This window comes from Aspergillus melleus (assembly GCF_016097325.1).
Source record: "Aspergillus melleus strain CBS 546.65 chromosome Unknown contig2, whole genome shotgun sequence".
Taxonomy (NCBI): Eukaryota; Fungi; Ascomycota; class Eurotiomycetes; order Eurotiales; family Aspergillaceae; genus Aspergillus; species Aspergillus melleus.
In genome coordinates, this window is record NW_025763371.1 from 5,711,705 (window position 1) to 5,735,739 (window position 24,035).

Genomic DNA, 24,035 nt, shown 5'->3' on the forward strand with positions numbered 1-24,035 from the left:
CTACCTTGTTTGTTTTCTTGTTTCTGTTTAGGTTAATTTAATCGTCGTCCGGCTTTGACTTGTATGTAGACATTCCCAGTCAATCAACTCTATATACCATCCAATCCTGGCCAGTCAAAATAAGGTCTCCTCAATAAACTCCCTAATCTCATTCAACGTTTTCAGTCTTGCCTCAATCCACGGAAAATGCCCACATCCTTCGCAAACCACCAGCCTACTCGCATCAATCCCATTGCGCATCTTCTCCGCGCTCTCAACTCTACATGCCCGATCCTCCGCTCCAGCGATGATCAACGTCCGAGCCTTCACATCCCCTAACCGACGAACCATCTCCCCGGACTCTTCGTAGACCCGATCACTCCCGTAGACTCCCTCGTAGCACCACACTGACATCACGTGGCCCCCGATCGCAGAGAGTAATACAGGAACATATTCAGCTGGGTTGGAGAAGTACAACGGCCACATGGCGTTCACGGAAGCTGTGAATGCCGAGTCAGAGGATTTGTCCAGTTTGAGTTGCGTTTTGTTGGAGGAGCGGGGGTCGTGGTTGGGGGTTTTCAGGATGTTGGTGTTGGTTTCTGTCCTGTTGTAGATATGTTCTTTGCTGTGTTGCTGATTGTCTCCATCTGTATGCCTTTGTCTTTGTTCGTTCTTGTTCTGGTTATTGTTGTCGTTGTTGTCGTTCGCATACCCGTTCTCATACTGATTCTCATTCCCAACTCTTCTTTCCCAGTGCACATCCTTTTCTTCATCCTGATCTGTATCGTCATTTTCATCTTGACCTCCCTTTTTCTCCTCCTCCTCCTCCTCCTCCTCCTTTGCCCGAATACTCTTAAACCCAATCAACTGTCCCCCGACCAACACCAACCTCTCCACCCTCTCCGGATACATCTCCGCATAGGCCAACGCAATCGCCCCGCCGTTCGAATGGCCCAGTAGCGTGGGTATCTTTTCTAGGTTCAGATGGATTCGTAAGTCTTCAAGATCGGTTGCTAGTTCGAACGAGGACATGGCTGTTTGAGAGGTGGGTCGCGTGCTACGGCCTGTTCCGCGGGGGTGGTGGAATAGGAGGATGTAGGGTTTGGGTTTTGGGTTTGAGGGGGATGGAGATGGGGTGAGGAGTCCATTTAGGTCGTGTTGGAGGTATGAGGAGCCGAGACCCCATGCTGGGGGGTGAATTATTATTAGATTATGGTTGTTGTAGTGGTGGTGGTCGTGGGAGATAGGTTGAGGAGCATTAGTGTGGATAATGTATTCGAATGTGAGGTTTTTGGATGCGGAGTGGAAGGTGTGAGGGCCTGGGGTGAGAGGGTGAGGTGGAGGGGGAGGCGGCATTTTCCTTGTCGTTCAGGTGGTGATTTCTAATTTGAACTGTGTTGGACTCGTCAGTCATTGGGATTGCTCAATGAGATGAGGAGGGGTTGGCTTGTGTTGTGTAAAATGCGTTGGGTTTGATAGGAGAGAAGAGAAGGTAGATGTATATTTTGGTGGATGATGTCATTGCTATTAATGTAGCCAGTTCTAGGTGTCGAGTGAATGCATACCGGATACTTGCAGCGTCTTACATCTTGTTTCGGATCCTTCTGGAACATATTATATATATATATCTGTGCATATTGTTTGATAACTCTATTGTAACATACATGTTGACGTATCGGCGTACTGTAAGGGTATAGACCTTTGCCTAGTCTAGGGTTTTGATCGAGTTGGCAGAATGCGAACATCTTTTAATATATAGTCAGTATCATACGCTAATGTAAACGTAGAACCCGGATATATTGATACAATCGGTCTATCCTATTTAAACATCTTTTTCCTCACACCTTTTGTCTGCCCCGTCCTGTCTGTCTACGCCGTCTTTCCAACCTCGTTCTTCACCCACGCCTCCAATCCACCAGCAGCAATGATCTCTTGCACGTTGGCCGGCAGCTCACCGACCTGCTCCGTCCAGGTCTCGCCGTTCTCGCCCTCCTTCACCTCGACAACGCTGCGCTTGACGTCCCACGTCAACGTCCAGCCCGTGCGACGGGTGAGTTGACGCTTCGAGGCGTCTTCCGGCTGAGCAAACTGCGCACGCAGACGCTCAACCAAACGCGGCACTTCCAGACCCATCAGCGCGTTGTTGATGCTGTTTCGCGCGAAGATGTTTCCGAAACTGCCCGACACGACCAGCGGGATCTTCTTGGCAAGAATGGCCGTCGCGGCCTGCTCGCGCGACGATCCGCAGCCAAAGTTGAACCCAGCCACCAGGATGTCGCTGGCCTTGGCCGTGTCCTTGAAGGAGGGGTCGTAGTTCATCATGCACGCCTGCGCCATGTCCTCCTTTGACACGTTGTCCTGGTAAGTCAGCTTACCCGGGTAGATGCTGTCGGTGTCGAGGTTGTCCGCGTCGCAAAAGACAATCTCGCCGCTGACCTTCTCCGGGAAGCCCGGGAGGATCTCGGTGGCCGACTTCTTGGTGGCACCGCCCGCCGACTCGACCCGCTCGATCAGGGAATCCATCTGCTCGATGAAGTTGCTGAGCTCGTTCTCCGTTGTAGCGGGCATGCCAGTGCCGAAGCCGTGGTCAACGCCGTCCCAGTCCTCGGGCACCTTGTAGGCGCCGGGGCCGTTGATGATGCCGCTGAGAGCACTGGCCGCCACGACCTCGGGACTGGCCAGGTAGGCGAGCGCGTCACGCGAGCCCATGCGTCCCTTGAAGTTACGGTTGCTGGCACTGATGCCGACCTCGCCAGGTTCCAGCAATCCGGTGCCGAGACCGATACAGGGTCCGCATCCGGCGGGGAGGGGCTGCGCTCCGGCGTCCAGCAGAGCCTGCCAGTCGCCGGCATGTTCGGCAGCCTCCTGCTCGGGGGCGGAGGCGGCCGCGATGTAGAATTTGACGCCCTCGGCGATCTTGGGGGCCACACCCGGGTTGGCCTTGGCGGCATCCTTGAAGACCTTAGCGGCCGCCGCGATATCGGAAGCACGCGAGTTGGTGCATGACACGACGTAGGCACGGTTGATTTTGATCTTCTGCTGGACCAGCTCGTTCAGCGGCGTGGCGACCTTAACAGAGTTGGGCCCGGAAACGTGAGGCGAGAGAGTGGACAGGTTGAGGTAGAGCTGCTTGGCGTACTGAGCATCGGGGTCCGCTGTGAGGGGGTTGGTGAACAGCTCCTCCACCTTCTCATGCGTGATGCGGTCACGCGTGTTACGGTCCTCGAGAATGTTGGCCTCCGTGGCCTTGTACCGCAGCCAGCGCTTGAGGGTCTCGTCGATGGGGAACAGACCGGTGAGCGCACCCCACTCGGTCGTCATGTTGGCAATGGTCAATCGGCTATCCACCGGCAGACTGGCCATGGTCTCCGGGGAGCCGGTAAACTCAATGGCATGGTTGAGGACGTCGCTCTTGAACAGCCCGCACAGCGCGACAATCACATCCTTACCCGTGACACCCTCCGGCAGCGTCCCCGTGAAGGTAACCTTCGCCACCGGCGGAATCTGCCACCACGTGCGCGACGTGGCCCAGATACTGGCCGCGTCAGTGCGCACCACGGCAGTTCCCAGGCAGCCAATGCCACCGTAGTGGTTGCTGTGACTGTCCGAGGCCACCGCCATGCTACCCGGCCAGGCATACAGCTCCTCCACCATAACCTGGTGTCCAATACCCCGACCGGCAGGATAAAAGTCAATACCGTGCTGCTTGGCGAAGTTCTCGATCTGCTGGTACTTCTGGAGGTTCGAGGGACTGGTGTTCTGGACGTCGTGGTCCAGGGTCATGACGATCTGCTTGGGGTTGTGGACCTGCGTGGCACCCATGGACATGAACTTGAGGGCGACGGGCCACGAGTTGTCGTGCGTCATGCAGTACTGGGGAGCCAGACTGATGTAGTCACCGCTCCGGACATATTTGCCTTCGGGAAGGCCGACGGCATAGCGTTGCACGATCTTTTCCGTCAAGGTCTGCGGCGGGCGATCTTCAGCGGGAGGAATTGGCGCAGAATTCTCGTGCTGGGCCCGCGGGAAGGCAGTCGTGCTCAGCGAGCGAGAGGGAAAGGAGGTCGAGGAGATGGATCGGAGGAGATGGTGGACTCTCCTGCTGGGGAGAGTGACCGAGGGAGTCAACCGAGGCGTGACCTAAGTCCGTTAGACCTGCGGGCAATCGGCAGGACAGGAGTACTCACGGGTCTGCGCACAAGAGCGCAGGGGGGCCGAGCCAGGCCCCTCAATGGTATCGAGCGAGGAAGCATCGTTGCGTTACTGAACAACAAACTTTTGCCTCCATCGCGCCGAAGAGTCACCCCCAGGGCGGCACGTGATCTGGGGCTCCTATGTCGGATGTATGGAGACTCGGAGTATTGATAGTCCGAGATAGCGCCCTGCAATTGGTAATTTTGCCGCTTCAATTGGCCGATTCGGCGCTTCGAACTGCCGCGATTCGCTGTTTCCTGATTGGTGAGGCATCGAGTGGGGAGACCTGGGCTTAGTATGGAACCTCAGGCACCAACAGGCACAAAAATATCCCACATACTACCCTTGTAGACTGAATCATCTCTGTTGCTCAGCATCATGCTGAGTCTCAATCCTACCATGGTCTCATATATAGCTAACCAAAAAGAATGAGATACTTTTATTCTATCTTGCGAACGCCCCCGACCAGTTTTGAGCCTTAGCAGAAAGGGCATGAATGCAGAAGCCTCTTGTTTACGATCCCATGACCATCTGAACCCTAACCACAAATCCGAGCTTTTGACAATCTTGCTTTGATGGACCTCTGTCAAGTCCGGGAATTCAATGCGGCACCCGATTAATCCTGCTTCAAACCGACCTTACCAGCCTTGCGCATGCCAAAGAATCCAACCACGGTGCAGCACAGCATCAACGCAAACATGGCCCAGAAGCTCGCCCGATAACCCTCCATCAGAGCTGGCACCTCGTCCTTGCCCGACTGGTCGGTGATCACGGTGGAGATGACCTGTAGAACAGCCATTCCCAGCGCACTGCCGAACTGCGAGGACGTGTTGAACACCGCCCCAGCGAGAGCTTGGGTGTTGTCGGGAAACACGTCTGTGATGACAATCAGTCCGATGGTGTAAAGAGCATCGAAGCTGACGGGCTGTAGGAGCTGAGCAACGAATGCATTGCCCCAGTAGGGCCAGGAGGGTTGGATCACCGCCATGAGTAAGGGTGACCCGGCGCAGATGATAGAGGAGATGGTTGCGATCCAGAACGCGGGGACTTTGTGGACGAACAGCCCGATTACGATGTTCATGAGAACGCCAACGACCAGACTTGGTAGGATACGGAGGGATGCCTGTAAAGCGGGGAGGTCTTGGACTTCTTGGAAGCTAAGAAGAGGTTAGAGGGGAGATGGATGACAGCGAGATGATACGTACAACAAGGCTGCAAACAGCTCCATGGAGTTGATCACCGCACTGGACATGGCAACAATGGCACATATCGTCGAGAACGACGTGTTAGCCCACATCGAATTCGGGATCAAGGCCGGCTTATTTCGCTTGGTTTGGCGATGGACCCAGCCGACGAACGACGGGAGTGCGGCCACAGCAAGACACAAAATAACGATACTCTCGGCACTTTTGATACGAGAGGGATTGGCACTCAAGATCCTGCTTCCGATCAGCGTTGGTCATTGTCATGTTAAGAATGTACTCACGCCAGGAGATAACAGAGCAACGCCATGAACGCGGAGGCCAACCCGGCTCCAACCCAGTCGACCTTGGATTTAACGTTATGTATACGGTCTGCATATTGGTGAGATCGACTCTTCGGCACTGCCCACAGACCAATGACGGCGAATACAAGTGTGATGCCACCGGCGATATACCATCCTGAACGCCAACCGATGGTGTCAATCAGAATACCACCGATAACCAAGCCAATCGAAAAGCCCAGGGGCTGACTGAGACCGATGCACGAGAACGCAAAGTTTCGGCCTCTACCCTGAGGTAGAATCTGCGTGATGATGGACACGGAAGAGGCCAGATGGAAGGCGAGCCCAATTCCTTGGAGTGCTCTAAAGGCGACCAACTGCTCTCCCGTCCGAGAACACCCTTGACCGATCATTAAACCGCCGCTAACGAAAGCTCCGACCAATTCGACCCATCGCGGACCGATAGCATCGGCAATGGATCCCGCTAACAAGAGAGATGAGGCTGTAGCAAGACTGCTGACCGATGAAGGCCAAAATGACAACGAGGGGGGCAATTGGAGATCCTTGGTGATTGTCGGCAGACCGACGACTACCAAGCCGTTGATTACGCTGGCTGTTAGGGTAATGGCAAAGACTTGCGTGACCACGAGGATCCGTCGAAGATGGAATTTTCGAGACGGCGGCGGTCCGGCATCGTTCAAGGGATGCACTTGGTCAGTATCCTCTAGCGTAAAGGAGTTGATCTGTGTGGTTGTTGTCGTTGCGACAGTAGTAGTCGACATTTTGGCAGTCCCGCACAAGATTTTCACGATAATCGGGAAATCGAACTTTTTGACATCTTTTTCTCCGTCGTGGAGAGGAAATTCTTACTAGTTCACGCCTTGCGGTTGACCGAGCCGGACCTCCATGTGGGGTGACCCACCCCGGGGATGCCTGGCCCGAGTTTCTATAGAGTAATTCGGAGAAAGCTGGCGAAATCACGATGGAATCGCCGATAACTGCCCGGTATGACCTAATTAATGTGTATGAGGCCATTCGGACATGCCCAACCCTCGCAGTTGTAGGGCGTTGTCAACTAGTAACATCAACTATGTTTGTGAGCACAGTATGCATATAAATCTGACCATATCGAAACAACAATCCCAACACCAATTTGTCATTTAAAGTATTCCTAGAATTTCTAAAAGATAGTGATATTGTATTAGATCAATAGTATAACTTTACGAAATAGATTAGCGGCCGTAAAGGTAGTGAGCTCTATACATAGATTATCTTGTCTGGCAGGGATAACCTGGCTAATGAAATAAAAACCGAAATCATACAGTTACTACACATTCGGTATGTTCCTTCCAAGCATAGATTCAAGAAGATTATCCAGTCGTCCTCCTGTATCGGGTGTAGAAAACTTTTCTTCCCTGAGCGGCTCGCCTCTGTAAATGGGTCGAGCGAGTGGTCACTTTTCTTGGCTCGCTTCCATGGAGCTCGCAGTCGAAACCTTCTCTTGGGCGTTTGCGTTTTCAATGTGGGTTGTTTGATTACTCCTGTCTGTGGTATGCGTTGTTGGTTGAATCCCGTCAGTTATATTCTGAATTCAATGGTAATGTTTATTGTCGAAAGTGGCAATAAAAGTGGGACAAAAAGAATCGCAGCCTATGAACTCCAAGGAACTTACGCGGCCGGTACCCGGACCGTCACCAGAAGGACAATCCGCATTTCAATAGTATGCCTTTGTATCTTTCGAGCTAGGTGAATAATAGATTGCCGCACTGCAGGATGGGATAGGGGGATGGATGTTGTGGAGGGAGAAGATGAAAATTGTGCTGTAGTATTGACCTGTCTTACAGAATGTGCCTGAAGAATGCAGGTTTGGCGAGCATATATACCGCAAACACGAGAGGCCATAGATTGTGTCCTCGGATACATGGCCGGTGCCCATCTTTGGAGCCTCGGACACAAGCACCACAGTCTTGAGTCTGGACTCAAAAGCCCACTCAACTCGTACTCTGGATGAATTCCTTGCCTTGTAGGAATGAAATAACGAAGCCTGATAACCTTGTATAAAAAGTAGTGCTGATCGCGGGGCAGGGAAGCGACCTCGAGGTGCGCTCACTAGGAACGCTCCGACTTGTAGGGGCTTTGGCGTACCGGGGTCAAGGGGTCAACTTCGGCATCAGTTGCATAGTCGAGCTGGTCAATGATTTTGTTTCTGAGCCAACAAAAAGCGCATGCCATGTAGCTACTGGGTGCCCATGTTATCCTGTCTTGATAGCTGGAGTTACCTCTTTGTGCCGCCTTGTTATAGCTATCAGGTGTATCTGGGTAATAAATGCCGGGGTACCGCTTATCATCCGTGAATTGTAGTTGAAATTAAAGAATTTCCCCAGATTCAAAGGGCGAACGCTCCGTAGGCAGTTAAGCCGACAGTACCTCGTGAAACATCAATTCCGGTGTTTAGATAGTCGGCGAGTATCTAATATCTTCTTTCGCAGGTGGGGATTGTATCGTCGTATAGCTACGAAGAAGAGGATATGGCCTGCGTCGGTAGTTTTTCTTCGAGGGTCAGATTATGATTCCATCTTTACTCAGGCAAAAGCAGTACGCAGGCCTGGTCAGATTGTGGTCCGGCTTCGGCGAGAGATTTCTCGTTCTCAGGGTCTCGAGGGACATTCAGTCTGGGCGTATGCTGTTAAGGAGAGTTGTTATAGGCGGCGAATGACCTAACTCGCTGTTCAGTAGTCGAACACGGTCTTTCTTTGGCGCATGTCATTGAGACCGGACAACGTCTTGGGGCTGTGTTTTTGAAATGGGTTGATGTACACCGTCGTTCATGGCAGCCGTCCTGGTTCTGAGCCCTCGATTCATGTAGTGTGCCTAGATCATAGTCTAGCAAGCATGAGCCATGCCATAATACTATCGCGAAGTTCCCGCAATATTATTACTAGATCCCTCTTTCGTATACCCGCATAGAGGTTGCAGATGTTCGATATAGGATGTTCCCCTAGTGATCTTCACTCAAGGTATGACGGTGTCACTAGAAACGGGGAGGAACGAGACTTTCTGTCATTCTTGGAAGAGAGCCGTGTGGAGCTCTTTAAAATGTACCGTGTGTACCACTTCTGCAGTCAAAGCATGAGTATAGATGTCTGATTTGCGATAGAAAGGTCTTGACTTACGTTGAAAAAAGCCAAGTCTGGGGCCGCAGAGAGAAGACTGACAGAGGACAGACAGACAACAGAGAGTAAATAACGAATTGATCAGGAGGAAAGACGATGTCTCCACCGCTGAACGTGCTTGGGTTACTGTTTGACATTTGCCTGTTCGTCGTTTCGAGCTGATGGCTTGTATCTTGAAATTCAGAACCCGGTTCAATTCATGGTGTAAGATTGATAGAGCGGCCGATATGATGATGAGAAGAAGAAGAGGATGGAGATGAAGAAGGAATATAGGAGCTATCAAGAGGAAAATACTGGGGCATGTGACTACAATGGAGAGGACTCTAGCTGATGAGGGAATGGGGGTTTCTCTTCTATTCACTTTATCCAATGTATGTAAGTGAAGATCGAAGATTCGCAGTGGTCGTAGTTGGGATTCACCAATATTACAGTCTGACAAGGATGAGATGATATTCACTCTGCACCTGGAATTAGGGCTTTCTACGCAGAAGAACAGCGGAAGGAAGGAAGTGTGTCACTTGTCAACTAGGCTAACGGTGGGTAAAATGCGAGCCTTCCAGTTGATTAGCTTTTCGGACATTTTCATGATTCGCTCTGACCACATAGCGCAACATAAGTGTGTTCTACATCGGCGTATAACAAAGTTGGAAACTGTAATTGAGTGGACAAGGCTAGAAACAACCCTGGAAGGTTAGCATGATGCCCCTGACTCCGCATACGTTGTGATACGTCCGTTCTAGTGTCAAGTCAGCGAACGGACTGGTACATGAGACATTATTGTAGCCAGAAGTTTACTATCTATGTCCGTCCAGTGATTTCTCGTCTAGTGGTGAGATTCTATAGCCACACCCGTCCTAAAGAGGTATTCCATTGATTAAATTGCAGCGTTGGAGTGGTTAGACCATTCCAATAGAAAACTAAGTGAATAGAATTACCGCGTCTATTCCCCTCTACACGTCATCCAACAGCCATAAAACTAGATAACCTGCTCCCAGAACCCGTACCCTTTAGAAAGGTCCTCGTTCTCGAAACCACCAGAAGCATGGCCAAACCACCGCCGAGCAGGTGGTGCTTGGTGTAGAAGAAACACTACATCGTTGGTAATATTGACAGTAAAGCGGCCATCGTCTGGCACATCCATCGAAATCGTAAAACCGGCTGGAAGGCTAGTATCGCCTGGTAGAAGATACACACCATCCTTATCGAATGAGCGTATCTTGAGAGTGTCGTTGGCGCAGTTAGCTGTTAGGATCTCCCCGTCCTGCGCTAGGTAGCTGCTATAGTACGTGCCCCCGAACTTGGAGACGAGTTCGTACCAGACCAAACTGTAGTCGCCAACTCGGACATGACCCCAGTACCATGGGCCTAGTATCGCGGGAAGTGGCAGATCCACCCAGTTCTAAATTGTTAGCCCGGGTCGCCGTTTGCAGAGATTGTGGGTGATCTACTTTATCCTGATATCCAACTCCTGAGTAGCTTATGTGCTCACCAGCAACCTCAAACTTCACTGTCGCTTTGAGATCAGGGCCTTGGTTTATCCACCAGAGATGCGGTACGAGTTCGTATGCGCCGCCCTGTTCGTTAGGTCCACAGGGCAAATGCGGTGGCGCAACCTGACCGCCGGCGGTTAGCACGAAGGATCAAATACCAAGGGTAGAGAGATTACCTGATCCCACTCAATGCGACCTGTCAGATCAAACTCAGGCATGTCGATGGTGATAGAACCTCGATTAGATATGACATCACTTCTCCATGATATGTGATTTTTGTCATCATCAAACCGTCCCAAGCTGATGTCTCGACTCTCGCTGACAATCGCTCTGCGTGGATTGATTTCTTTCGTGAAGTGCGTCTTGTTCGGTAGCATGATGTCAACGATGAATGTCAAGATAGCGTCAGTTGGATTGGATGGCACCGATGGATTTGTGGGCGTCACGTTGAAAGCCATATCAACGGCCGTGATCAGGTCCTCCGAGGTGAAGTCAAAGTACCAAATCTCCCAGTTTCCTGTGGTGTTGATGGGGCGTCCATCTGTAGATGAGAAGTGCCGGGTAGTCAGGTCATTCGGTGGATTGAATGGCCCTTGATTATTGGAATGAGGGGGTAAGTGGAATGCTGGTCCTAGTAAGGGCCAAAGCATCGCCATCAGAATAGCGCTGAGGGTGCTCAAGAATTGCATCTTGTAAAAGACCACGCCCTGTGAAGTGTACGATGAACAGGTAGTCAGGTTTGTATTTCTGGGGAATCTTTAAGATCTTAAATACCTCATCATACCCTGCATTGGCTGTGTAACACTGACAGCTCACGGTTGACACGGCAGCTCATGTAACCCTAGGTCGTGTCTCATTCGTATATCTTCAGCTCGGAGCCAAATGGTTCAGCCATGAAATTAATGTAGGCCAACAGAACTATGAGATTTCACCCTTCCTCTCGTAACCCTTGGAACCTGACCAGTCAAGCTTTGCAGTGGTGAGAGGGTAACATCCGGCCGTACATTATAGTGATCGACAAAGCTTACGGTTAAGATTGCAGCCTTAAATCAAGCCAATGATGTTGCACGGTCTATGCTTTGAACCTCTATGTCGTTCCACAAACGCAGAAGTATTCACCGAGCCTGAAACATCTGCAATCGAGACAACAAACCATTTCCGGGCGAGGATGAGTACTAGGCAAATGCCCCTCACCTCATTGGAAGGAAGTATTACCCTTCGCACCGGGCCTTCGCTCAAGAGTCCATCACCTACTCAAACGTTCTATACCTATAGTGCGCAAACCTAACTGGGATATCGATCCGGCTCAACTGGCGGCCTTATTGGTGCAGTTCCACATGTATTCTGATTCAATTTTTGTTTCCCTTCAAGCCGGCTCTATTTCACACATCCTTCCTATTTACAGTGATTCTTTTGTTTGTCTTCTCATCTTTCCTGCCGGTCATCATTTCCACCCTGCAGGGGATTTCCAGAGGATCGGGCCCACATAGTCCAGGTGCTAAGATATCGAATGTTGTTATTACATTCACAGATTATGATATCAGCATAATGGTTACTGTACAGGTAACACCACAATCCTGCTACCCCTGGGGTTTGCGGTGCTTTTACAGCAACTGGTTTCGATTTGAGAACGCCGCTATTGGACGTATGATCGTCTATACATAGTGAAAACATAGAACTTGGAGCTGATTCAGGCGCTGTACGATAGGTGTTGATGGGAGGAATTCTTGTTAAGGAGGGGGCATAGCATTTGTTGATAAATATGACAGTTCAATTGCAGATGGACCGGATAGAGCGAAAAAGCATGAAGGAAAAATGAACAATGGTCACTATGCATTAGAAACTTTTAGATCACCTGGGATTTGACTAACGGCGTTTTCGCATCACAGGACAGCCCCCGGTCTTTTTGCGTGCAGAAAAAGTTCCTAGATCCACCGGTGTTCTCTCCGGCTTTGGTAGATCACCGGGAGCCAGCGGAGGATTGCTTTCCAGCGCCACGATCGCAGGGTTATTGGTCCACAGTGTCCCCGTCCAGGCAGTTATGAAGTCCACCCCGCGTGTCGGCATGTCAACTACCTCTGCCTTATCTGTCATCTCCTTCAATGGATGTTTATCCAACTTATCATACTTAGTGGCGAAAGGCAGAGTGAATCCGAATTCATCCAAAGGCAACGGACGATAGATTCGGCGTCTTGATTCCGCAAGCTCCATATATGCCACCACGTACTCCTCCCTTTTCAAGTTTTTCTTGACCCTTTGACTATAGTCTGCAGTTCTATCGGACCAGCTATCTGGATCATGATTCCTGTACAGTTTTAGAAACTCACATTCAGGCTGGCCATCGCGTTTAGCGCATGGGGATTCTTCCAACGCTGTGATAAAGTTGCTCTCGAGATCGTATTTGCCTTGGTCGGACAGGGCCGTTGACGTGGGCACGTATTGCATCAGGACTCCTCGCCTCCAGGAGTAGACAGGATTGCAGAAATCAACCATCAACAAGGAATCAAATACCTTGGGCGAGAGTAAGGACGTAGAGCGATTTATGTTCTGAAACATGTCGACTCCCCTAGTGTCCTCATATGACGGGGTAAGGACAGTGAATAGTCCATTATTACCCTCTCCTTCCAATGCCTTAGCAAATTGTATCTGCGCATGATCTCCCATGTCCTTTCCAGCCCCCAACACTCCGGGATAGAGCGTCAGCCTGAGAGTTTCTGGTACTTTTTTAGATGAAATTTTGTCCAGTTCTTGTAGAAGGCAAAGACCGAGTTTGCCTGAAGCCTTGTTGTAGAGGCTTTCATCTACCCAGTAGTCAGTCCCATTGGACTGCAGTATCTGTTAGCCTTCGGAACCTCCTAGAACAGTATGTAATACTCACAAAAAGATCAGACTTGGAAATTGCGAGGAGATCTAGATTCAAGAAATGCTCGGCAGGTATAGATATTCTTTGCCCCTGTTTGAAGCCGCAGTGAATGTTTACTGTAGTCGTCAATAATAAGTGGGCCTAAAACAGTCAGTGACTAAAGGTGGATCCTAGGAAGTGGCATCTGACCATCCATCTTTGAATATTGGGTGGTGACGGATTCAGTCCGCTCGCATTTTTGAAATCTGAATCCCGTCGCTTTGCAAAAAACGACTTGATTCCACTCGTTATAAACTGCTCTAAGTCGCGAGGCGACTTCAGCTTGCTCAATGGGTCGTCCTCTCTTTCGGACAGGTATTTCCTGTTCGCGAAGTCTTTGCGCTGAGCTGGAGAGGCGCATCGGAGATTAGAGTTGTTGCCAACCCAGTGTAGCCAAGGGCTAGAAAAATTAATGTCAGTCTTTATCCATTCAATTGGGTTAGATGCAACTAACTTTTTAAGTTCTTTCATGATAGGGACACCATTCACATGGCCTGCATTGGAAAGTCAACCCAAAATCTCGACATTCGAGACGGGGAACGGGCAAGGTTTACCGCTGAAGGGGCCAAGATAAGACGTCTCCGATCTAAAGGCATCAAACGAAGTGCCCTGGTATATCCAGGCACTCTCTGGTCTATCGACCGGGTTGTTTTGGAGAGTTTCCCGCTATATAAATAGTCAGAAACACATGGACATGGGACGCTATTTTCGGTCATACGCCGTAGAACCGCAATGTTTGCCCATCCACATCCCAGCTGGCCGCTTGCAGGACCTTTCGCCGGAGTCAAACTCGTCCGAGCCGATGATGAGAAGCGTCCAGCCATCGAACGGGTTGGCATCTTTGTACGTTACGATAGATAAAAAGCGAATGTGCGGGTTGAACCATCCCGCGTTGGCCGGATGATACTCGATGTCGACTGGTCAATATATCAGCATGTCCCATCGTTAAACATGGGAACCCGCTACATACACCCATCAGCAACACAAAAAACTCGAAGTTTGTATTTTGCATCCTCAGAGAACTTTGTCAGTATTTCATCATAAGTCTGAAAATGCCGTAGGTCGATCTGTCGTAGCAGAACGCCGAAGTCGCCGACGAAATTCTGATCCAGAAAAGAGGAACTGGCGAGGATGTCTTCATGCGGTACATTCCCGCGCCTGAACTGTCTCCAGTAGAGGTCTGATGAGGGTACCGGGGTAACATCATTAACTGTGTCTGAACTGTTTACACGGCGGGTGGAATCCATATTGAATGAGAAGAAAGACGCCTGTAAGCATGAACGGAGATTGGCGAAGGCGACGTCGAACACCCCTGAAAATTGGTACACTCCTCAGAATTCAAGACGAAGGCACCCTTATGAACATCGCCCAATTTTATGGGAAAGTCCAAATGACAAATGATTTCCCGGGTATTGAAAATCATGATTTCACCAGCTAGTGCATTAGGCAAGATGGTAAATGACTGAGTGACCGTCATATGACGTGGTGGACGTGGTGGTGTTATACTGGAGAGCACCATTTCGGACTAGTCCGGCAACTCTTACGCTATTACTCAGTCTCTGCTAGTAAACGCGCCATCGGAAGCTGCAAACACGAGTTATAGTGAAGTTGGAGCTTCCGAAATATAGTTGACGTAACCAACCACCGAGTCGCGGATGTAGCCCTAAGTTCAAGAAACAAGTGCTGTGCGACTTCTTTACAATTTCCGTGTTCCAATACATCAAGGCATTTGCCAAATAGAATTGGAATGCCATTAGCAACGTCATAGATGATTGTACAGGGTCCCTGCTACATGACACTGCATTCCCGAATGCGGAAGACTTCCTGGCAGAACACTCGACAGTGCAACGTTACACGTTTCTGGATTACCTCATAGACAATGGCCTATATAATGGTGCACGCATGTCTTCCATACGACCGCTCTTTTTCTTGACTCATCGTGCATTATCAGGTTATAGATTGGCCTGTTTTTACATTATTCTTTGCAAAAATCGATTTATCTCTCTACTATGGCTCCGAGCAAACTCCCACGGTTTTCTCCCCCGGGAAATCTCGATGACCTGACAGAGACCAACAAAGAGGAATGGTCCTCAAAGTACATCTCGAAATGGATGAATGATGAGATTGCCGGGAGGGTCGAGGGCAGAGAGCCGCTTCCGCAGTTCTTCAATGGCACAGTGACCGCATACGACCAAAGCCAAGAACCCGTGGAAATTTCATGGAATGCATTTCCCGCCAAGGTACGTTAGTCTTACTCGTCTTCTCGCTTGGAATTCACTAAAGCATCTGGTATCCACGCCCGCAGGTTCAGAAATATTTCTCTACTAGAGATGCTCTTCGGTGGAAAATTGCGGATGCAAGTCGCGTACTCCAAGACGAGTATCTCGAATGGTCGGTCAAAAGAGATGGGCCTGACCTCGGGGAGAGCAACGTCTTAAGTGTAGTAATGACGTGTGAAGGTCCGGAGGTGTGTCGATGCTTTAGTCCCCTAATCATTAAATTCATCTAACTGATTGTGATTGCTTCGTTCCTAGTATTGGTCCTTCCTGGGAGATGCCCAGCCGGATAAAATCCTGCAGCTGTATCGAGAATTGAACTCGGATGCTGCGGACCAGATCCGTGAAGATGATCTCTTCTTGACTAATTCGCAGGATCAAACAAAAAGGGTCTATGATCCTAGGAACATATGGAATTATACCACTGATCAGGGCACAATCGCACACTTGATCCAGCCTGCAAACACCCTCAGCGCCGAGATTGACATCGCAGCCCAAGCTACAGTTATCCGCAAGAGAGACGACACTGACCCGATTACGGACAAAAATGATCTTATCCATTGCAGCAAATATGGAAATCCCTACCGACACTCCGATCCATTTGTAAGGGCTCTCCTATCGTCAAGATGAACTTACACAGAGGCTGACCTTCCTCAGATCGGTTCAGAAATCAACGGCCTCGCTCGTGATGGCAAAACGATATCAATCGCGGACCCTGTTGCATTATACATCTCGAATTTCGAGGACAAGTTCTTCAAACTAGATAAGCATGGCGCCGAGAGCAGTACAGAAGACTTGGTGGATCTTCCGTCCGGAACCATTAGATACGAACGCGGTTCCAAGGGGTCTTATCTACGTGTACGCATCCAGATTCCTGACCGCACTTTCGGAACTGGGCCTAAAGAGGGGAAACAACTTACCGTCACTGATATCTATGACACATCTACCGACCAATATATCTATTATGGCGCCCAATTTGCTGACCATATCACGATGTGTGTGCGTGGTGTTGTAGCTCCTCCACCTTACCAGAGGGCTGAATCGAAGAACTGCCCAGGAGCTGCACCGTTACTGGCAGCATCTGCGTGTAGCACGCGCTGAGGGTTTATCATATGTTCTCATTCTATCTCATGAATCTCTGTGTTCAATTGCTTAAGTAGTTGTTTTGTTCTTCAGGGAAATAGTGGAGTAAAAATCCCACATAATGAAATATCATCTCTCAATCTTCGTGCCTTTTTGACAGTTTGACTTTCGCTACATATTATTCACTGTGCTCTTGTAGCTTGTTTAAATCCGTGAAACACATTATTAGGTAAAATTTCGTTATTATTCCCAACTCCTAGGACAATGAGATTGTGGCACATGTTGGATCGACGTCCAACTTACTGGGCCTTCAACAAGCTCAGTCACGGGATTCCCGGCATTTTGGTATATTTTTGGAAGGCCGATTGCCCATTATAAATTAACAGGCTTCTGGCAGCCGTTTTTGCGGCGGTGCCTGCGCAAAAGAGAAAACTCATTGAAAGGTTCAGAGTCCAACGACATCGATCTCAGATTTGTCCACCACTCTTGGCTTCCAGGTATCTGTTGCTTCGACATTTAATGATAAAGCCGATACGGAGTGTGTATGTAAGACAGGGGGAGAATTTAAATTTTGTCGGAGGCCGATTCCTACCCAATGTCAGAGCCAGATGAGGCCTGGGCCTTCGTCATGGTGAACCCCGGACCGAATCACATGACACCAGGCGATCAGTTGAGGTTTGCACACCACAGGATTTCATCATCTTCTCCCTGAATCTAACCGACATAGAGACCGTGTTTTATCTCCTATGGGTTACTACCGTACAGCCGGCAACCATGGATCTACTTTGTGTGATATGCGACGCGGTCATGTCCGCCAACCACATCTTCTTACGAGTACACCAAAACAAAGACTTAGAATGGCGCCAACGGATTCGTGTTGGTTAGTTTCCCCCGATAAGCCTCGACCTGGCAGGCAGTTGATGCTGCATAGTCACACAACATAGTTCCCAGTCCCCGGGGTATGTTAGCGGCGTTGGTTCTTATGACGCTTACAATAGAATTTACGTCCCCTTGGTCTTTGACACCTCCGAGGAAGATCCTGACATCGACGTCGAAAATTTAAGGCGTTATGAAGAAGTACGAAACATGTGCTTCTGTTGCCATGAAATATGCTGGGATATTCTCGTACGGAGAGTGTCAGCAGGCCGCTCTGATATTGTTGCTACCAGACTCGGCAATTTCATACATTACTCCCAGCTATATAAGTTCAAATTGGGGGACATCAAAGTCCGAAGGTCGTCCAATGAGATAATATATTGGTATTACCCACCAGAAGACGGATCCCAAACAGAGGATGACATTTTCCGGGCGGAGCCTTTACAGCCTGAAAACATGTCCCAACTACTGCAGTCGTCCGGCATACAGAGCTATTACCCACCCCGTGCCCATGCAATACCTCTCCAAGGACCACTTGGGAGCCAGGATGCGTTTCAACGCCTCCCCCCGGAGATTATACTCTTACTTCTTGCAATGCTTCCACGTGCCGATATCAAAAACCTACGAGCGGCCTCGAGGTCTGTTGCATCGGCTAGTCATCCGGCGACTTTACCGCAGCAGTTCTGGCGTTCACGCTTTTCTCCGGAGTTCGAGATGGGATTTGCGCTACCGAAACACATCACTGGGGCTCATGATTGGCGAGCTGCTTATGTGGCGGTCAAGAACGCCCTGAAGGACCCCAATGGCTCTCCTCACCTGAAGAACAGACGTCGAATCTGGAACAAGGTATGCGCTAGCGCGTCTTTATTCAGTCAATTCATGGCCGGGCGGTCTTTTCATGACATACAAACTACTGAATACCGGCTTTTGACGAAGGAGGAGTATTTACGGCGCACAAGCGCTTTTCCGGGGTAGATCGGTTGACAGCGTCCTGGTGGTTGGTAATAATTGTTCTATTCCAGTCAAATCTCGCATCGTCACCTATCATTTCCATGTCTGCTTCTGTGCAAGATCAGGGTACTTGGTGATACGTTCTTTGCGGCTGAGTGGTTGTCTCTTCTAATGGGTTATAATAGTTTTTATTATCACTTTTGTTCTTTCATTTCCTTCGATCTTTCCATTTCTCGAACTGTCTTTGATACTATTTTCTTTACTCTAATCAGTAAAGTAGCAAAGCCCATCTCCACGAGCCTCTCCATCTCTCCATAGTCATGTCCCTAAAGAGACTCAAAGTAACATTGAATCATTCAAATTCGCATTTCAAATCTAAGCACCCCAACGCCAGTAGAATACAACGCTAAACAAGCTAGAGCTCTAGAAACAATCACGCAAGCAATGCAACAATAAGCCCACCAGATATGCATCCATCAATTAATACAACTCACCATCTCCATCCAAAGGTATACACCTCCAACAACCTCCCCCCTGCCTCCCTCCCCAGAAATCATATTTCGATTAAGAAGGCAGCTCAGTCAACTGCTTCCGTTGTGCCTCGTACGTGTTTAATTCGTTGATCGGATACTGATGACCGATGCTTGGTTGCCCCGGAAGGCTATAGTGGTGATGGGGAGGTATGGGTGATCCCGTTTTCGCTGCTTCGGCGGCTTTCTTGCGTCGGTACCAGAACCATCCGAGCACGGCTATTAGGATCACCCCTGCTGCAGATCCGATGCCGATTCCTGCAGATGCGCCGGCGCTGAGTGGTGTTGATGAGGATGGGGATGAGATGTTAGAGAGTTCGGATGTAGAGGACGCTGTTATTGAGAGTGAGGGTTCTGTGTTGACAGCGGAGGTACTGAGGTCGCTTGATGTTGGTGTCTATGCCAGGGTCCATGAGCATTCGATCCAAGACAAGTTGCTGGGGTGAAGCGTCGCAAAATGTCGACCTACCGGCGTCACGAATAACACTCCCAGCGCATACAAATGTAGTCCTGGCTTCTGCGTCACCTCGTCGACGTTTATCGTATTGGAAACAAAGTCCGTCAATGTCGCCGTCACGACTCGCTCCGTGGTGTACTTTAATCGACATGGGAAAAGCGAACCATGCGCTTTCTCGGTCTCGGATACGGCGCAGGTAAAGACGTGGTTACTATTGAAGGTCGATCGGATCTCGTTAGCGCTAGGTTCCGGGAGACATGTATGGTATGTCGGGGCATCGTGAGGGGAAACCAACTTCGGACAACATGTTACCGTATCTCGCTGATCACTCCCTTCGCATGACGCGGTTGTGTAGTCGCCCGGACAGCTCGTTCCAACATATACATCCGACGCGGCCCATGTCGGTGGAAAGCAATCGGTCGTTTGGCTAGGTCCGCCGAGCACGGTGCGGTTGTCGTGCTGTTTGTTGGGCCAGAGCCAGAGCCAGTAGTCCTCCTTGCGCAAGCATCCTGCCTTCGACGGTGCCCAGTCCGCGGGTATTGTTGGTCGCCTGGTGATTGTGGTCATGTTATGGTTGGGTGTAGGGAGGCGGATCAATAGGGTTGAGGGGCCAGAGGAGGAAGAGAAGAAAGAAAGGTGGAAGCCGGAACAGGAAGAGATCGAAAATAAATTGCGCGTGGATTTCTTCAGCCCCGTTGTGAGGGGAAGGCTATCGTCTGCATTTTCGCCCCCACGTGGCCTGCCTCGTAATAATGATTCTGGTCAAGGGGCGTCAGAGTATCCAAGACCTTGGGCCGGCGCCTTGCGTCCCTAGCTGCTTGGCACCATTGGGATGGTGAGCTACCAACGCCCGGTGTGCGAAGAGTGGGTATAGCAATGGGCAATGTGGGATCTTGTAAAGCTTGTTGATTTTCGGTAATTCGGGTTACCGGGAATGAAAGAATGTTTGAATTCGAGGATATACATATAGTCTAGGTGGCAATATATCTGCGTTAAGCTGCATGTAGTCAGACCGGGAAACCCCCAAGACTATAAATACTCCAGGTTCATTGCGAAGCCTGCCACGCTTTGACGTAGGTTGACATGTTCAACAAGAACTCGGTGCGCTTTGGTTCCCATCCCAATACGATCTTCGCCCGAGATGCGTTCGAATTGCAAACCAGGCTCAGGGCCTCCAAGAACGGATTCCCGTGAGTGCCGGTATGCTCCAGAGACGCCTTCACATCCAGCACAGCCTTTGCGGCTTCCATGATCTCGACGATAGAAACCGTCTCGGTCACAAGGTCGAATATCGGCCATGCGCCTAGTCGGCCATCGAGGCGGTCGATGATCAAGTGCACGGCAGTCGCGGCGTCGTCCACATGAAGGATACCAGTCCGTGCAGCCTTATTAGCAGGCACTTGGACCGTGTCTGTATTCCCGGTTTTCGAAGCCTCCAACAAAACACTCCACCAGGTATCGAACACCCAGGAGCTGCGACCATACATAGCACCAGGTCGAGCAATCGCCACATCCAAAGTGTCTCGAGCGGCAAGAATCGCTTGTTCATGAGCTGGTCGCCACGCAGTAGCAGTTGCAGGCTTGTCTGCGGAAAGGTTGCTGCCGACAGGGGAAAGGTCGCTGACGCGGGTGGGAGGGGAGCCATGGACCCATGATCCAGAAACGTAAACGAAGCCGAGCTTGGGAGCGAGGATCTTTTCCTTTGAGAGAGCGTCTTTCCGGGCCTTGGATGCGCTGATAACTGCAGCCAGGATTTGGCCGTACTGCTCGTAGGCGGACGACGCGTCCACCACGATGTCGATGGCGTTTGTAGAAATAACTTGGCTCAGGGTTTCAGGGTTCGTGATGTCGTCTTCCACCGGAGTGATTTCATTGATGAGCAGGTTCTTCGCTTTTTCCGGGCTCCGTGCAGTACCCCAGACTGTATATGTGCCGGCACGGAGCAAGGATTTGGCGAGTGAAAGGCCAAGGTAGCCGGTGCCGCCGAGGATGAGAACGTTAGGCATGTTGGTTTTGGGGAGTGTGAGGGTTTCAGGAGGCTTCTAGGGGCTTTCACGTTGTGACTTGAGTTGCTTGTTAGATTCATCTCATATCTTGAGTCCTTCAAGCATTTTTATACCCCCGACTCATCTTGCACGAACGGTGTCATCGCATCGCAGTCTCGGTTCGAAAAGATTGGTAATCGATAGTCCCATCTTCCGGACACCGATGGTAACATTGGCTGAAACATTGCTTTCTAATCGCGTTGCATCCATCACGATGACTCTCGGTGACCGATACATTGAAGAAGCAGGATCTCTCTGGCCAAAAATAGCCGATTTATCTCCGGTGCTTATGTCATCATGCTACGGACATGTGACCAATCATGCCCGCTGGGGGTGTTCAGCTCTTCGGCCTTGTCGATCTCCGGCTTCATCTCCGTCTGACAGTATCCACTGCTTATGGCTCCACTGGTCATGTCCATGAGGAGGTAGGTCCGATTATCGAGAATACATTTCACTTTGACTGCTTTCTATCCTGTGTTTGCACGGTCTTGCAAAAGCGGACGCGCATAATTCTAACTTGGCAGGGGTAGCTACTGATCATGAAACTACACAGATGGTACCAATATTTCCTTCGATTCAAAATAATATATCTCGACGAAAACAACTCAGAAGCATCGAGTTCAGAGCCATAGTTGATTCAAAAATCCAATTAACACAATTGTCCTGTGCATCAGAGATCCGATATACTAAAGATCGCCAAAATATCGATCCGCCAAAAGCCCCAACTGCTTTGACTGACCAGCTATCGTCTCAACATCCAAGATACCCTCTTCACTCACAAACGTATCAATCAGACTGAACGGGACCCATTCGAAGTAGACGTTCTTCACTTCCACAATACCACTGTCCACCCCCTCGTGAAGAACCTTCATCCCCTTTATCCCGTCATTGCCCCAACTATGAACCACTTCCTTGGGCCCGTTGTCCTCCCGCTTATTATCGTCGATTAGGCCGCAGGTCCCGTTGATCTTTTCGAGTCCGCTGAGCACGACGACCTGTGCCTCTGGAGACACGTGCTTTGCGCTGAGAGCGACGGGCAACGAGCCGGTTTTGTTGCTGACGCCTTTGTGCGCGGAGATGCGGTCTGCGCCGAGGAGGACAATGTCGACATTTTCTGCGGCGAGGGCGGCCGAGGCATCGGTGTAGATTTTGATGCTGAGATTTTTGTCTGATCCCTCGAATTGGGTTTTGGCTCGGCAGAGGATAGACGATGCGATGCTGGCGCCTTCGAAGAGTGGCCGGGACTCCAGGACTCGCAGCTCCAGCGTCTGAATGTCTAGCGCGGCGAACGCATCGAGGATACTGTCTCGAATAGTCGAGCTGGCTGACATAGTGAGGATAGTGATTTTGTCTCTTTTCCCATCGGCAAGGAAGTTCAACTTTAGGTATTCCGTAAACGACTCCAGAATACGGCCTGTGTTCGCTGTTCTTCTCCTCACCTCGAAGTCCATCAGCGCGAGAATGCGATCCCACTTTACGTCGTCATCCGTGTTCTGAATCAAGACGTCGTGGATCCCCGCGAGGGCCGATAACACGGCGTTCAGAGTCGCTGCAGCCATACTCTCGCGCCCGTTCTTCACTAAATGCCATGCGACCATCCGCACCGTGGCCCACCAGTTCTCGTCCAGCCCGTTCCGCGTATGCATGATGAAATCGCGGAACCCCGACAAGGCAATGGCTGTCAGCTCGTTGGCGCCACTCTCATGATCGTTGTGTAATCGGTCTAGGCAGGCTGCGAAGGCCTTCCCAGCTCGCGGGTTGACCGAGCCTTCGAACCAGACTCGGTGGAGGGATTCCTTTAGTCGCGGGACTTCGCCAAATGATTCGTTATCCGACACCGCTCGTGGATCATGCCATTCCCATCCCTCGTGCTCCCAGTCTATCTTGATCGTACTTTCGGGGCTGATGAGTCGGAAAGCGAACGGGTGAATCATCCATTCTCGGTTCACAGATGGGTCGCTGAATGTAAACGGTTTGCCGGTTCGCCAGAGGGATAGGGATGCAGGCGTGAGTGTTGTTTCTTCCTGAAGTTCGCGCCAAGCGGCCGTGAGGGGATCCTTGTCGTTGCGACTGATGGTACCGGAGATGGGAGCAAGGTGGTGTCTTGGCAGACTGTTAATTGCGTCTTTCGTCGGGGAGAAGGGGCGGAATCGGACTCACTGGTAAGTGTTTACCTTGTCGCTACGACGGAAAAGCGCAACGACAGGCTCATTCGGTTGATCAGGTGGAAAATGGAAGATAAAAGAAGATACGACATCCCTTTTCTCAAGGGTTGAGGATGAATGATTCGTTGTCATTGTGGCGTGGTCTTCGAGAAGGTGCTCACCATTCACCACTTCATGTGCAATTAAAACAATTGCAGATGATTTTCTTCAAGAACAAAACTCAAATATATATAAGGTCCTCCCCATCCAAATAAGCTCACCACAGTGGACGGATTCGTGGATTGACAGAAGGAGGTGAGTGGCGATCAGAAGAGGGGAAGCTCCGATCCTCACACCATCCGGCAATCAGACCACCCAATAACCGCCTGCCAATCGCCATATGATTTGTTTGGCGTTTCTTCACAGGAGCAATCCCGATTTCGAGAACGAGG

The 24,035-nt window shown here is 50.3% G+C and overlaps 10 protein-coding genes across 10 annotated transcripts; 1 reads left to right on the forward strand and 9 right to left on the reverse strand.

Annotated features, from left to right (window-relative positions):
* Nucleotides 1–114: 114 nt before the first annotated feature.
* On the reverse strand, nucleotides 115–1,335 carry LDX57_004818 (alpha/beta fold hydrolase; the record flags this gene model as incomplete). Its single annotated transcript, XM_046086494.1, has 1 exon — nucleotides 115–1,335. One exon carries the CDS (start codon nucleotides 1,333–1,335, stop codon nucleotides 115–117), a length of 1,221 nt encoding a protein of 406 aa, XP_045942459.1.
* A 274-nt stretch (nucleotides 1,336–1,609) lies between these two features.
* lysF (homoaconitase LysF) lies at nucleotides 1,610–4,297 on the reverse strand. The gene is made up of 2 exons (XM_046086495.1): nucleotides 4,167–4,297; nucleotides 1,610–4,119 (listed from the first exon to the last, which is right to left on the reverse strand). Exons 1-2 carry the CDS (start codon nucleotides 4,230–4,232, stop codon nucleotides 1,849–1,851), a joined length of 2,337 nt encoding a protein of 778 aa, XP_045942460.1. The 5' UTR covers nucleotides 4,233–4,297; the 3' UTR covers nucleotides 1,610–1,848.
* A 492-nt stretch (nucleotides 4,298–4,789) lies between these two features.
* Nucleotides 4,790–5,254, reverse strand: LDX57_004820 (uncharacterized protein; the record flags this gene model as incomplete). Its single annotated transcript, XM_046086496.1, has 1 exon — nucleotides 4,790–5,254. The coding sequence occupies one exon, from the start codon at nucleotides 5,252–5,254 to the stop codon at nucleotides 4,790–4,792; it is 465 nt and encodes a 154-aa protein (XP_045942461.1).
* A 401-nt stretch (nucleotides 5,255–5,655) lies between these two features.
* LDX57_004821 (uncharacterized protein) lies at nucleotides 5,656–6,438 on the reverse strand (the record flags this gene model as incomplete). Its single annotated transcript, XM_046086497.1, has 1 exon — nucleotides 5,656–6,438. One exon carries the CDS (start codon nucleotides 6,436–6,438, stop codon nucleotides 5,656–5,658), a length of 783 nt encoding a protein of 260 aa, XP_045942462.1.
* Nucleotides 6,439–9,805: 3,367 nt separating this feature from the next.
* Nucleotides 9,806–11,008, reverse strand: LDX57_004822 (uncharacterized protein; the record flags this gene model as incomplete). The annotated part of the gene is made up of 3 exons (XM_046086498.1): nucleotides 9,806–10,228; nucleotides 10,278–10,442; nucleotides 10,496–11,008. The coding sequence occupies 3 exons, from the start codon at nucleotides 11,006–11,008 to the stop codon at nucleotides 9,806–9,808; spliced, it is 1,101 nt and encodes a 366-aa protein (XP_045942463.1).
* Nucleotides 11,009–12,185: 1,177 nt separating this feature from the next.
* Nucleotides 12,186–12,764, reverse strand: LDX57_004823 (uncharacterized protein; the record flags this gene model as incomplete). Its single annotated transcript, XM_046086499.1, has 1 exon — nucleotides 12,186–12,764. One exon carries the CDS (start codon nucleotides 12,762–12,764, stop codon nucleotides 12,186–12,188), a length of 579 nt encoding a protein of 192 aa, XP_045942464.1.
* Nucleotides 12,765–15,230: 2,466 nt separating this feature from the next.
* Nucleotides 15,231–16,598, forward strand: LDX57_004824 (uncharacterized protein; the record flags this gene model as incomplete). Its single annotated transcript, XM_046086500.1, has 4 exons — nucleotides 15,231–15,461; nucleotides 15,527–15,688; nucleotides 15,756–16,100; nucleotides 16,155–16,598. The coding sequence occupies 4 exons, from the start codon at nucleotides 15,231–15,233 to the stop codon at nucleotides 16,596–16,598; spliced, it is 1,182 nt and encodes a 393-aa protein (XP_045942465.1).
* Nucleotides 16,599–18,971: 2,373 nt separating this feature from the next.
* Nucleotides 18,972–19,961, reverse strand: LDX57_004825 (uncharacterized protein; the record flags this gene model as incomplete). The annotated part of the gene is made up of 3 exons (XM_046086501.1): nucleotides 18,972–19,334; nucleotides 19,407–19,605; nucleotides 19,690–19,961. The coding sequence occupies 3 exons, from the start codon at nucleotides 19,959–19,961 to the stop codon at nucleotides 18,972–18,974; spliced, it is 834 nt and encodes a 277-aa protein (XP_045942466.1).
* Nucleotides 19,962–20,440: 479 nt separating this feature from the next.
* Nucleotides 20,441–21,400, reverse strand: LDX57_004826 (NAD-dependent epimerase/dehydratase family protein; the record flags this gene model as incomplete). Its single annotated transcript, XM_046086502.1, has 1 exon — nucleotides 20,441–21,400. The coding sequence occupies one exon, from the start codon at nucleotides 21,398–21,400 to the stop codon at nucleotides 20,441–20,443; it is 960 nt and encodes a 319-aa protein (XP_045942467.1).
* A 725-nt stretch (nucleotides 21,401–22,125) lies between these two features.
* Nucleotides 22,126–23,736, reverse strand: LDX57_004827 (translation initiation factor eIF-2B subunit family protein; the record flags this gene model as incomplete). Its single annotated transcript, XM_046086503.1, has 2 exons — nucleotides 22,126–23,542; nucleotides 23,600–23,736. The coding sequence occupies 2 exons, from the start codon at nucleotides 23,734–23,736 to the stop codon at nucleotides 22,126–22,128; spliced, it is 1,554 nt and encodes a 517-aa protein (XP_045942468.1).
* Between the last annotated feature and the right edge of the window lie 299 nt (nucleotides 23,737–24,035).

Excerpts from the sequence above, each read along its gene's own strand:
- lysF (XM_046086495.1), bottom strand. The coding sequence starts at position 4,232 with ATGCTTCCTCGCTCGATACCATTGAGGGGCCTGGCTCGGCCCCCCTGC. Across the intron at positions 4,120-4,166 it reads GCGCTCTTGTGCGCAGACCC|GTCACGCCTCGGTTGACTCC; the intron begins GTGAGTACTCCT and ends TAACGGACTTAG.